We start from the raw sequence: 14,031 nt of genomic DNA, 5'->3' as shown, positions 1-14,031 counted from the left end.
GAAAATCTGCTTTTCATTTGCATGAAGTGTAGTGTATTATCACGTAAAATGATTTGTAATAAAATACTTGAGTGTAAAATTTAATATTTATTTATTTACAATATAAATACAGAGGCTGCTGTGAACGAATTAACTGAACAAACAGGTTAAACAGAAAAAGGAACACTGTAAAAAAAAAAAAAAAAACATTATAATGCATGTAATGCATAATTTAAATCTAATTACATTTCTGTAGGAATACACAAATTTTGGCAATTAAAGGCTCATGGGCAGAACAAGAACACACACACACACACACAAAGGACAAATAAATACTCTAGACAAGGTTTGGATTCATCCCTTTACATTTAAGAGTGAAGTTACATCGTTTTCTCTGAAGTATATCCTCTCATGCCTATTCCGCACTCTTCCTCGTTGGCTGGATTGATCTGTCCTTCAGCTTCCCTCTCTTCTTCCTCATCTTCTTCCTCCTCGTCTTCCTCCTCCTCCCCTTCCTCACCCTGCGCCGCCCCTCGACCGATCTTAGGACCCTTGCAGATTTTGAGGTGGCGTGTGAGGTGGTACTTAGTGAGGAAACCCTTGTTGCACTTTTCACAGATGAAGTCCCGTTTGCCGTCGTGAGAGTTCAAGTGTTTTTTCAGATGGTCGGTCTTCAAGAATTGTTTGTCACACTTTGGACAAGTTATCTGGCGGTCTCTTGAATAGAGAAAAGATAAGCAAGGAAACAAGGTGGCTATTAAAACAGGTAAGAAAATGATATGATAAGAAAAAAATATGATTATACAGGTTTACATTATTCCATATATCTGTAAATCATACTATAAAATGATTTTGTTAGAAAGATAATTATGCAAAAAAATTAATTTATACATTTTTAAGTAATATTTAGTTTATATATTAATATGTAATGCAATAATACATTTTAAAAATATTTATAATTTTAATTATTAATTGGTTAATAGCATAATATAATATAATACAATATAATTATGTAAATATATTATGCAAAATATTTATAATCTTACTGTATTAATCAGTTAAATGTATATATATACACACACACACATATATATATATATATATATATACACACATATACATATAAATAATAAAATATAATAATGCAAAGCATTAATTTATACATTTTATATTAGTATAATGTAATAATACATTTAAAAAAATAATATGCATAATATTACTGTATTAATCAGTTAATAATACAATATAATTATGTAAAGCATTAATTTATAAAATTTTAAGTAATATTTAAAATGTATATATTAGTATATATTGTAACAATAGATTTTTCAAATAATATAACAAATAATATTTTTAAATGTATTATTACATTATATACTAATACATACATTTTATTAACTGATTAATACAGTAATATTATAATATTTTTAAAATGTATTATTACATTATATACAATTTAAATATTACTTATTTTTTAATTAATGCTTTGCATAATTATATTACATTATATTATTAACTGATTAATATATAAATATTATAAATATTATTTGTAAAATGTATTATTACATTACATATAAATTTTACTTTAAAATGTATAAATAAATTTTTTGCATTATACATTATATACATTATATATACATTTTAAATATTTGTTAATGTATAAATTAATGCTCTGCATAATTATATTATATTGTAGTATATTATTATATTATTAACTGATTAACAGTAATATTATAAATAATATTTTTCAATGTATTACATTATATACTAATATATACATTTTAAATATTACTTAAGAAATTATAAATTAATGCTTTGCATTATTATATTATATTATTAACCGATTAATATAGTAATGTATTAGAATTATGCGTAGCATTAATTTATACATTTTTAAGTTATATTTCAAATGTATGCTTTAAATAAAATAAAATACAGCCTTACAGTGAATGTGAATACATGTGCTGCTTGAGATCTTGTTTCCTCACAAACATCTTGTCACAATGGTCACATTTAATGTTCTTGGCACCAGTGTGTATAACCATATGAGATTCCACATGTGCTTTCTGAGTAAAAGACTTCCCACATACTGTGCACCTGAAGTTCTTCTGACCTGCAAAAACATATATATTTCATGAGCAGTGCAGTAATGATAACAGCATTTATTTCTGGCCAAAAATAAACTGAACAAAATGTTATTACCTCATTATTATATCTATATGGCCTGTTATTACAGTTTTACAATTGTGTACAATATGACCAGGAACATATTGACTGATTAGAGCCGTTTCATTTTTTTTAAAATGTAATTATCTACAACAAGCACATTTACCTGTGTGGATTCTCAGGTGTTTTCTGAGATTGCTGGGATCACTGAAGGCTTTGCTGCAGTAGCTACACTTGTGTGGTCTCATGCCCATGTGCCCCATGTAATGCACGTTTAGCTTAGTAGACGTAGTGAATGCTCGTGTGCACATGCTGCATTTAAACTTCCTCTCACGACCATGGCCGTTGCTGCTGCTGCTGCTGTTGGAATGTTCATTCACGTCGGAGTGGCACTGCCACTGTGGGGAGGAAGCGGAGCGGGAAGCCTCATTGGTCACTTTCTCCTGCGACTGGGATTGGTTGTGTGTAGCATGAGCAGGGTGGTCCTGGGTTGGGCTGTGGCTCTGGGCATGGCTGCTGAGGTGGGATTTCAACTCTGTGAAAGAGGCACATTCTTTTCCACAATGACATATCTGTCCCTCTGGCACTCTGGGTACACCTGAAGTGCAGAAAAGCACAAATTAATGGAGTACAGTTGAAATCAAAAGTTTACATACACCTTTCAAATGCTCACTGATGGGGGGTGAAAACTTTTGAACAGAATGGAAAAGTGTACATTTTTATTATTTTGCCTAAATATCATATTTTTTCCATTTAGCATTTCCCACAGAAGATACACATATGTTCCCTAGAAGACAAAATAAGTTAAATTTAATAAGTTAAATAAGTTAAAGTGTGATCTCAAAATCATACAGTCATTGTTGGAACGGGTTCAAATACACAAAAATGTTGAAAAACCAAAGAATCTGTGGGGCCTGAAGGATTTTTCTGAAGGTACAGCATGCAGTTTAACTGTTCAGGACAAACAAGGGACTCATGAACAACTATCACTAAACAAAACACAGTACTAAATAAAAAATAACATGCATTTTATATGATCCCTCTTAATTTGATAAAATAACATTTTGCAGATTCTGCAAGGTGTATGTAAACTTTTGACTTCAACTGTTTATGTGGATGTATGGTACATTAACTTCCTACAAGTTAGGACATGCTGGAGGAAGTCCCACCTAGCTGTCTGCTGTAGTCCCTGCTGTAATAAAACAACAGCTCCTGATCTGGCAGAATCTCTCTTGATGTGCAGAAATACAGCTTCCCGTTGTCAATATATGCCACAAGATTCTGTTCCTCTGTAGTCCTGCACACAGAGTTGATTTAAATACAATGCATGGTTTAAATAAAGAGTTTTGTTTTGTTTTTTTAAGAAAAAAAGGGATGTGGTTACCTTGCTTTCCGTACAAACATCATCCAGTTGCATTCATGCTCATCTGTCGTCACAATACAGAACTCTTGGATATCGTTGTGGAATATCTACATTAAGTTAAAGACACAATGACTTATTTTAAAGCCTTTCTTAGGTTTACAAAATGCCATTTCAGTTTAATAGTGAATAAAATAGGCAATTTAGTATACAATAGTGTTCAAAAGTTTGGGGTTCGCAAGATTTTTTAATATTCTGAAAAAAAGTATTTTATGTTTCCCACTTTTTTTCAATCAGAAATACAGTAAAAACAGTAATATTTTTAGGACTCTTTGATCAATACTAAGTTCAAAAGAACAGCATTTATTTGAAATAGATTCATTCGGAAATGCACAGTACTGTGCAAAAGTCTTAGGCCATTAGTATTTTCACCAACAAAAAATGGTTTTAAGTCAATTATTTCTATCTTTTGCTGTAGTATGTCAGTAGGAAATATCAGTTTACATTTCCAAACATTCCTTTTGCCATTAATTGTAATAATTTCTCTGTGCACAAGGAGCCTGACAAGAGATATCTGATCTCATCATCATCCAGTCTGTCTGGAATGACATGAAGAATCAGAACAAACAAAAATCCAGCTGGATTATTACAATTAATGGTGAAAGGAATGTTTGAAAATGTTAACTGATATTTCACGCTACAGCAAAAGATAGAATAACCGGCTTTTTGTTGGTGAAAATACTGACATATGACCTTTGCACCGTAAGTACAGATTTTAAAAAAGAAGCAAAACTGTTTGGCCAATTCACTATTTGGCAGGTACCTTCCATATTTGAGGGGTATCCTTATCAGACCAGTCTGTAAGTTCCACATTGCTACAGTGCTGTCCAACCATTGGCCCAAAGCAGGTCCTGGATGGTATAGTCTCTCTAGCAAACACACCTGAAAAAACAAAACAAAACAAAAACTGGCTTCAGCAATCAAACAGAATCCACCATTTTCAAAAGCAAATGAACTTCACTTCCCATTTGCTATGTATAACTGACAAAGTCACACACTTAAACATTAGTGGTTATGCTTTATTTTAAGATGTCCTTGTTACAGTGCAATTACACATTTAACTACTCACTAATATGAATTTACAACATGTACTTACTATAGGGAGGATTAGGGTTTGGTTTACAGTTAGCTGCATGTAATTAATCATAAATAAATGTTATTAATATAGTAAGTACACATAACATTTAGAACAAGGACACTGCAAAATAAAGTTTGAAGAGACAATTCATCCAAAAATGAAAATTCTGTCATTAATTTCTCACCCTCATGTCGTCCAAACCTGTAAGGCCTTCGTTCATCTTCAGAACACAAACTGAGATATTTTTAATGAAATCCAAGAGTTTCCAAAACGTTTTATGGCCCAGAAAGGTAGTAAGAACTTTGATAAAATAGTCCATGTGATATCAGTCGTTCAACCGTAATGTTATGAAGCTGCGAAAATACATTTTTCGTGCCGTCAGGAGCACATCATGGTATTCTCCTGAACACGTGTCAAAGACTGACATGGAAGAGAAGAAATAGTTGTATAAAGGTTGACTATTTTAATCGATGTCCTAACTTTCTTTCTGGACCTTGAACGTGTCAGTTGCATTTCTGTCTATGCAAGGTCAGAAAGCTCCTGGATTTCATCAAAAATATCTTCATTTGTGTTCTGAAGATGAACAAAGGTCTTACGGGTTTGGAACGACTTGAGGGCGAGGAATTAATGGCAGAAATTTCATTTCTGGGTGAACTATCCCCTATATCTTTATTACCTATATTTTACGAATTGTATGCAAACCATGTACCAATTGGTTCATCAGCTACAGAAATGCGGAGGCACAGGGGGCGGGGCAGAGAGAGGCGGGCTCTGCTCTGAATGGGTGTGTCTGGGATGAATGTGACAGGTCCATGCTCAGGACAGTCTGACGGATATGACCGCTCACATAAAGTGCACCCTAAAAGACAATAAAATGCATCAGATTAGAGCGAAACACTTTCGCTACTCAAACTCAGAAAGCAAAACTTACATATGTTGAAGGCAGTGGCCATGTTTTCCTTATTAGATGTTGAATCTTCTAGTTGTAATGTAGAGTTCACTAGCACTAGACTGTTGTCTGGCCCAAGAGACACTTCTGCGGTAATGGGTGACACGTTAACAGGCTCGAGTCCCATTCCTGAAGGTCCATGCAGAGATACCTGTTCTAGTTGAGTCTGTGGCGGCATGGCCCCCGTGAGCACCACACTAACCACCCCAGAGTTCAGTTCTCCGGTGGAGTGCAAGGCTTCACTTAGCGTCCCTGGACCGCCCGCTCCTGTAGTGTTGGTTCCTACTCTGCCGCCCATGTGCTCTTGCTCCATCACCACCGGGAGCTCCAGCCCTGCTCCATGCAGGGGCATAACACCTCCTGAGGAGTCCACACCTGCCAGACCCTCATGAGGCTGAGGTCTGGCGCCCAGCTGCTGCTGGGTCTCTGCCACCACAACACCCTCCATGGTGGCCAAGTCCTCCTCCATTCCGTCAGGAGACATCGGACTACTTACACGTGACTCCATGGTTAGTCCTGTGGTGTCTAGCTGCACTTCATGAGAGCCTCCTTGATGGAGATCAGCCTGGCCTCCGACCGGTCTTGTGTCTAGGGTCACCAGGCCTTGATCTAGAGGTCCGCCGGGACCGCTGTACGGGTCTAAGCCAGAGGGGTTGTTGTTGGACACGGAAAGAGTCCCATCCATGTTAAGGCTGCTGGGATGAATGTACTGGGGAGGGGGACGATCTGCCAGATATGACAGAATACCTAAGAAATAAAAAAAGAAGGCAAGATTTCATGCAATACATCAATGTAAATAGATGTACAGCCCCCTGGGGTTCCATGAAGGTACTGCATAGAGACAGTGAACTGATAAACAATTAAAATATATTTTAAATGTGCTTCATTTGTTTTTAAGCTTTATTAAAAAGTATTATGGCAGAAATAAAATATTTTATTATTTTATATATATTACTTCTGTATTACTACATTTTAATTAAATCTTTAGGGCAAATTAAGCAGATATAAATATTTTTTATTTATAGAATTCTAAAGCTATACTTATTTATATTTCTAAGGAAATAAAACATTTTAAACCATTTCTGCCATCAGTACATTTTAATTAAAGTACACATACAACACATTTTTAAATATAAATAATTATAAATGAATTTAAAAAATGTATTTTAATTGAGCTTAATTTGCCCTGAAGCTTGACTTAAAAATATATTTTGGCAGATATACAATAATCAAATATAGATTAAAAAATAAATATTTCAAATGTATTTTAATGTGCTTAATTTGCTCTAAAGTTGTATATAAAACACATGGCAGAAATAATATATACTATAAAAACATATTTTTGCCTACAAAAATAAAAATTCTAAAAATAAATTAGCTCTAAAGCTTTACTTAAATTACATTTCGACAGAAATAAACACATTTTATAGAATATATTATTTCTGCCAAAAATACATTTGAACTAAAATACATATACAACACATTTTTAATTCTACATTTTTAAATAAATAAATAAACTTCTATATTTAAAAATGTATTTTAAAATAGCTTAATCTCCCCTAAAACTTGATTTACAAATGTATTTTGGCAGATATTAAATATTAAAAAAAATAAATAAATGAAAATAAATAAATACAAAAATATATATATATATATATATATATATATATATATATAATTTTGATTTTTTTATTTTATTATACTATTTTTATTTATTTTTTTAAATAAATATTATTTAAGTGTGCTAAATTTGCTCTAAAACTTCATATAAAATGTATAGCAAAAATAATATATCTGTTAAAAATATATAAAATTACATTTCGACAGAAATGAAACATTTTATAGAATATATTATTTCTGCCAACAACACATTTTAATTAAAGTACATATACAACACTTTTTTAAAATATAGATTGATAAGTAAATAAATTTCTATATCTGAAAATGTATTTTTAATTAGCTTAATTTGCCCTAAAGCATGGCTTAAAAATGTATTTTGGCAGATATCAGATATTTAAATATGTATTTAAATGTGCTTAATTTGCTTTATAGATGTATATAAAATGTATCGCAGAAATAATACATAATATAAAAATACATTTCTGACTACAAAGAAATTCTATACTTGTTGTACATTAGGGAAATCCCTAGATCCAAAAAAGATGGTCAACCCTTGATTTAAAGTGCATCTTAATAGTTTTTCTATAACTTTACCTGGAAGGATATGTCTGAAGTAGCTGTTTTCCAGGTGTGGGTATGGAGGAGGTAATGTATAATTTCTCTCTGGAAGGCCACACATAACTCCTCTGTCCCCTAAAGGACCCATGGGTAACATCAGAGACAGTGCAGAAGGAAGAGGCCCAAGTGATGGCCCCAAACTGGGTATAGCAACTGGCATGCCTGAAATAAATAAAAAAAAAATGTGTTACTTCTCCATACATTAAACTTCAGTATATATATGCACATCTACAAGGCATTTGAGTCTTGACCTGGAGTGGTGATGGGATTGTGCGTTGGAGATGTAGGGAGACCGAGGTGACTTGCACTCACAGGCGGCACGCTGAGCTGGTCCATGCCCACTGGGCTGAGGTTCATGTCGTTCATGCTAAACAGAAGTAACCTTATTGCATTTCAAATACAACTTATATATCACAATGCTTGTGCAGAAATGCTTTCTTTGCTTACCTGACAGCACAGATCACTTAAGGCATTGATGTGATAGATGCATTCTATGATCTGGAAAAAATAATCATTTTTTTTAAATAATTAAAACATTTAGTTTAGATCACAACATTTTATCATCAGCCTCTTAAGACAAGTTTTATGATCATTCTGCCTATAAATGTACTTGACAAGCTGTTTTAGTCACTTAAATGTCAACGAAATACTAATTACTCACAATAAATACAAATACCTACATGATATTCAAAGAAATATGTATATAAGCACACATCGAAAAGAAAGCCAGTAATGCAGCCAGTGTTTGAAGCTACTGAGTTAGCCAGTTAACTAGCCTAAGAGAAATGCAATAACAGAAAGTGTTCATCGCAAGATATATATATTATTTAAAAGACAAACAAATATGTTACCTAGTATAAAGAGCAAATATTAATCCTTCCGTGGAAGATTTGTGGTATGAAAACAATAACATGGCTAAAGGCAAACAGTGTATGACTCAAGGCGGCGTTATGTTTCAAAATAAGAGTCCCGCAATATGTTCTGTCAATACAAACAAGCCAGATTCATTGATTGATTTATGTATTTGTTTTAATCTATAGTATAAACTACTACAACTACAGATAACTAGGCTAGTTATTAGCAGTGTTGGGGACTAACTAGTTATTTTGATAATTTAATTACAAAATAAATGTAACTGTAATTAGTTACAGTTACTGAGAAAAAATGTGTAATTAAATTACAGTTACTTGTGAAAAATGCCAGTGATTACAAAGGGTGATTACATCTGATTTTTTTTTCACACCCCCACCCCCACTTAGATTTAATTGACTTCCTTCATAAATTGCATTGACTGCTTTAAAATGAGACACCAATGATTCAGGAGTTTAGGAGTTCACAGAATAGGACACATGCTTATTAAATAACTGTTTATTTCCTATGTAGGTTTATGCATAAACTTTATTTTTTAAGATTGTTTTTTCTAAGGCATTGTTAGATGCTAGTGTTTTCTGTCATAACTATGGAAACATTTGATTTCAAACCCAGTATCATAGCTATAAAACTATTACTTGTAAATAAGAGCTATTAAGTCTGAATTTGGGGTGTTGGTGCCAATAGCCTCGTGGTTAGCGCGCCGACATATAGCGCAACTGTGCTCACGGCCACCCGAGTTCAATTCCTGTCTTGAGGCCCTTTTCTGTCATCTCTCTACTGTCCTATCACAATAAAAGGCATAAAAACCCTAAAAAATATAATATATATATATATATATATATACACTACCGTTCAAAAGTTTGGGGTCAGTAAGACTTGTAATAGTCTTTAAAGAAGTCTCTTATGCTCATCAAGGCTGCATTTATTTGATTAAAAATATAGAAAAAAACAGTAATATTGCAAAATGTTTTTACAATATAAAACAATGTTTTTTTATTTTAACATACTTTAAAATAGAATTTATTCCTGTGATGAAAAGTTGAATTTTTATCAGCTGTTACTCCAGTCTTAAGTGTCACATGATCCTTCAGAAATCATTCTAATATGCGGATTTATTATTAGAATGATCAATGTTGAATAATATCAACAGTTGTACTGCCAAATATTTTTTGGAACCTGTGATTTTTTTTTTTTCAGGATTCTTTCATGAATAACAAGTTTAAAAAGTACAGTGTTTATTCAAAATATAAATATTTTATAACAATGTAAATTATTTATTATGAACTTTTAATAAACTTTGAATTATTAACTTAATACATTTTTCACAATTGGTGAATAAAAGTATTAATTTCTTTAAAAAAAAAAAAAAAAGAAACAATAAAAATGTACTGACCCCAAACTTTTGAACGGTAGTGTATATATATAGTCTGAATTTGTGGTGGCTGTGCTTTAACTTAAATTATTACACGGCTCTGTGGAATGCTTGATTCTGATTGGTCAGTCATGACATTCCAAAGTATGTTATTCCCTGATAACAACTGGTAAAAGCTAATAACTCAGACTCATTCCGGGTAACTTAAGTCAGTGCTATATGATTGATAGTTTTTCTTGGCAGAAGCTTTGGTTTGGTTAGCTAATAAAATATTAAAGCTTAATTCAATATTATGTAGACAATTTCTTAATTCTGTCATTCTGGTGTGGTGGACTTGCTCTATTGTTTCATACACTGTACACTGTAATGGATTGTAAGATAACTAACAAACTAGTACTACTACTTAATTATTTATGTGGTGAAATGTTGTGTAAGTGGTATGACTGCACTCTTTCCCTAAAATGTCTAGTTTGAACTTGCCATTTGCTAGCAACTGATTTCTTCATGGAAGCTTTGCATTCAAATATTTCAACTTAGACCAGTGTTTTGTGTCTAATAATTTTGACACGAAACATCTAAATAATCTATCAAGCAGCTGTGTAATAAGTGGGATAATGTACATCCAGCCAGTTGTTATCGCAAAATAAAGATGTATATTATCCCTTACTTATTATAATCTTAATTCAAGTGATAAAGGATTTTGAAAGTCTGACAGTAATCAGTGTTGAACACTACTGTAAGGTTAACTCTGCCTGGTTTAAATGTTTCAAAATGATTAACAGTTGAAAATATTAGAAAGTAATCAAAAAGTAATTAAAAGTAATAAGTTACATTACTTTAATAAAGTAATTGAAAAGTTACACTACTTATTACATTTTAAATCAAGTAACTTGTAATCTGTAACCTATTACATTTCCAAAGTAACCTTCCCAACACTGGTTATTAGTAACATAAAAGTAACATATTACTCATTACTAGTAACTCTTTTCAAACGTTTTTTTGTCATTGTGACCAAAAAGTAACTAACCAGCCTTTTTTGAATGTTAATTGTACTATTATATACATTTTGATAGTAATTACATTACTAGTTACCAGGGAAAGTAATGTTATTACTGTAATGCATTACTAGTAACTAGTTACTACTAGATAACCAATAAAAAGGTGGAACGAATTACATCACATAGGTAAAATGCCAAATTGAGTACATTGATTATTTTAATAAGTACTTCGCATGTGTAGAAATGGCTCTCGTTCTGCCTGTTATAATAGTCGGGAGACTTTTAATTTGAAATGCAATCCCAGTTTCCTGTGTTCGTACGCACCGGAACGGAAAGCGCTGTGACTGTTCGTCTGAAAACCTGCTGTGTAATCTCGCCTGTACAGTCACTAACCGAATTTATTAGAAAGAAAAAAAAGCAGTCATGCCTGATTATTTAGGATCCGAGCAACGCAAAGTAAAAGAAGAGGAGAAAGAAGACAAACCGATTCGAGGTATTATTTCCGATGACTTTCGGCCTGATTTTTAAATTATATGATTAGCAGGCAGATTAGCATTTGTTGACTAGCCGCTTTGCAGTTGGAATTTGTCAACAAAAACCATTTCAGCTAAACTAAAACTATTTTAATGTTTAATCACTGTTTTCAGACGTTATTTCACTCTACCACTCAACCACGTTACTTACATGAGTTGTCAAATGCTTCAGTACTAGTTAAGTCACTCTTGAGTTAGCCTTAACAGACTTGTTAAAGAATAACAAACACGCTATTTGTCTACCTGGACTGATTTAGGTAAAAATCTGCTATCCTGTATCAAATGCATATCTAATCTTAATCTGTTTTTTAAATTATTAATATTTCTCAGCTTTGGATGAAGGAGATATTGCACTCCTGAAAACCTATGTAAGTATTAGTACTAAAAATATAAGTGTTTTGGCAGTCAGTTGGCTTTTATGTTATAGCAGTGTTACTTAACTTATTCACTGTTATTTTTGTTTGTGAATAGGGCCAAAGCACTTATTCCAGACAGATTAAACAAGTGGAAGATGACATTCAACAGCTTCTGAAGAAAATAAATGAGCTTACAGGTAAGTGTGCTGTTTGAAAATAATGTATGGATCACTACTTAGTAAAACAAATGCATTGATGCTGTATTTTGTGTATCTTGCAGGTATTAAAGAGTCTGATACAGGACTGGCTCCTCCAGCATTATGGGATCTGGCTGCAGACAAACAGACTCTACAAAGCGAACAGCCACTGCAGGTGGCCAGGTATGAGAGGACAAAAACATTTCTATTATTAAGGTTTAACCTTAAAGAAATAGGTTATTTGCATATAATATACTACCTTTTAAAACCTTTTTTAAAGAAATAATGCATTAAATTGATTAAAAGTGACACTAAAACATTTCTAATGTTACAAAAGATGCTAAATAAATGCTGTTCTTTTTTCATTTCTATTTATCAAAAAAATAAATAAATAAAATGTTATAGTTTCCAAAATAGATATTAAGTAGCACAATTGGTTTCAAAAATTGATATCAATACAATATCAGCATTAAACCAGGATATTAGCATGATTTCTGAAGGATCATGTAAGATGAAGATTGGAGAAAAGCCTGCTGAAAATTCTGTTTTAAATTGTAATATTTCACAATATTAGTTTCCCTGTATTTTGATCAAATAAATGCAAACTTTGTAAGCATAAAACAAACGTGTAATAAAGTGACTGAATACTATGTAGATCAGTATCAACCATTACAAAAAAAATCTGTTGTTTTATTTGGTCATAGGTGCACCAAGATAATCAACTCTGACTCTGAGGATCCGAAGTACATTATTAATGTCAAACAGTTTGCTAAGTTTGTGGTGGACCTGAGCGATCAGGTCGCTCCGACTGACATTGAGGAAGGAATGAGGGTCGGGTAAGCTGAAATGATGGATCAGACAATTTTTTTATATTTACAAAATTTTCAGCTTGTATCTAAAAAGAGCTTCTGTATCTGTTAACAGGGTTGACAGGAATAAGTATCAGATTCATATTCCACTGCCACCCAAAATCGATCCTACTGTGACTATGATGCAGGTATGAAACTGATTAGTTTGCTTGGGATCATAAACATTTATCAAGGCAAAATTGCAGGAATAATTATGCACTGTACATAGGTGGAGGAGAAGCCTGATGTGACCTACAGTGATGTCGGAGGTTGTAAAGAGCAGATCGAGAAGCTGAGAGAAGTGGTTGAGACCCCTCTGCTCCATGTGAGTCATGACTACATCCAAATATACCTGTTAAAAACAAACAGGAGGTAATACATGTCTAAAATATACTTCTTTTTAAAATCAACATTCATTTTTTTTATTTCAGCCTGAGCGCTTTGTAAACCTGGGTATTGAGCCTCCAAAGGGTGTGTTGCTCTTCGGGCCACCCGGGACAGGAAAAACTCTGTGTGCTCGAGCCGTGGCTAACCGCACTGATGCCTGCTTCATCAGAGTCATCGGATCCGAGCTGGTTCAGAAGTACGTTGGAGAGGTACGTGCCTTTTCTCTCTTATTTCTGTTTAAAAATATAGGTGATTAAGTGTTTGAAAAATGTGTATAACAATGTGTTTTTGTATCTAATCCAGGGTGCCAGGATGGTTCGTGAACTGTTTGAGATGGCAAGAACCAAGAAAGCCTGTCTGATCTTCTTTGATGAAATTGACGCCATTGGAGGTAAAATTTCCTCATACTCTTACCCTCATGTCGTTCCAAATCTGTAAGACCTTCGTGCATCCTCGAAACACAAATGAAGATATTTTTGATGAAATCCAAGAGCTTTTTTGACCCTGCATAGATACATTCAAACCCAGAAAGGTAGTAAGGACATTGTTAAAGTAGTCCATGTGACGAAGATCTTACGGGTTTGAAACAACAAAAACAGAATTTCCATTTTTGGGTGATCTATCCCTTTAAGTCTCA

General features: G+C 33.0%; 2 protein-coding genes across 2 annotated transcripts in view; one reads left to right on the top strand and one right to left on the bottom strand.

The window, feature by feature from the left end:
• Positions 1-74: 74 nt before the first annotated feature.
• Positions 75-8,777, bottom strand: prdm4 (PR domain containing 4). Its single transcript, XM_051107009.1, has 12 exons — positions 8,682-8,777; positions 8,278-8,328; positions 8,082-8,197; positions 7,807-7,992; positions 5,575-6,339; positions 5,353-5,502; positions 4,329-4,447; positions 3,530-3,615; positions 3,315-3,442; positions 2,312-2,743; positions 1,924-2,092; positions 75-696 (listed from the first exon to the last, which is right to left on the bottom strand). Exons 3-12 carry the CDS (start codon positions 8,194-8,196, stop codon positions 360-362), a joined length of 2,487 nt encoding a protein of 828 aa, XP_050962966.1. The 5' UTR covers position 8,197; positions 8,278-8,328; positions 8,682-8,777; the 3' UTR covers positions 75-359.
• Positions 8,778-11,385: 2,608 nt separating this feature from the next.
• Positions 11,386-14,031, top strand: part of psmc2 (proteasome 26S subunit, ATPase 2) — a 3,425-nt gene continuing 779 nt past the window's right edge. The window contains exons 1-9 of the mRNA XM_051107339.1: positions 11,386-11,566; positions 11,937-11,974; positions 12,078-12,159; positions 12,243-12,342; positions 12,864-12,995; positions 13,084-13,156; positions 13,237-13,332; positions 13,439-13,603; positions 13,698-13,785. Of these exons, the coding sequence (XP_050963296.1) occupies positions 11,497-11,566; positions 11,937-11,974; positions 12,078-12,159; positions 12,243-12,342; positions 12,864-12,995; positions 13,084-13,156; positions 13,237-13,332; positions 13,439-13,603; positions 13,698-13,785 (844 nt within the window). The 5' untranslated portion in view covers positions 11,386-11,496. The remainder of the gene's footprint in view (positions 11,567-11,936; positions 11,975-12,077; positions 12,160-12,242; positions 12,343-12,863; positions 12,996-13,083; positions 13,157-13,236; positions 13,333-13,438; positions 13,604-13,697; positions 13,786-14,031) is intronic.

The sequence above is a fragment of the Labeo rohita genome, chromosome 4, assembly GCF_022985175.1.
Source record: "Labeo rohita strain BAU-BD-2019 chromosome 4, IGBB_LRoh.1.0, whole genome shotgun sequence".
In the NCBI taxonomy this organism is placed as follows: domain Eukaryota; kingdom Metazoa; phylum Chordata; class Actinopteri; order Cypriniformes; family Cyprinidae; genus Labeo; species Labeo rohita.
This window is presented reverse-complemented; position numbering and strand designations above follow the sequence as displayed.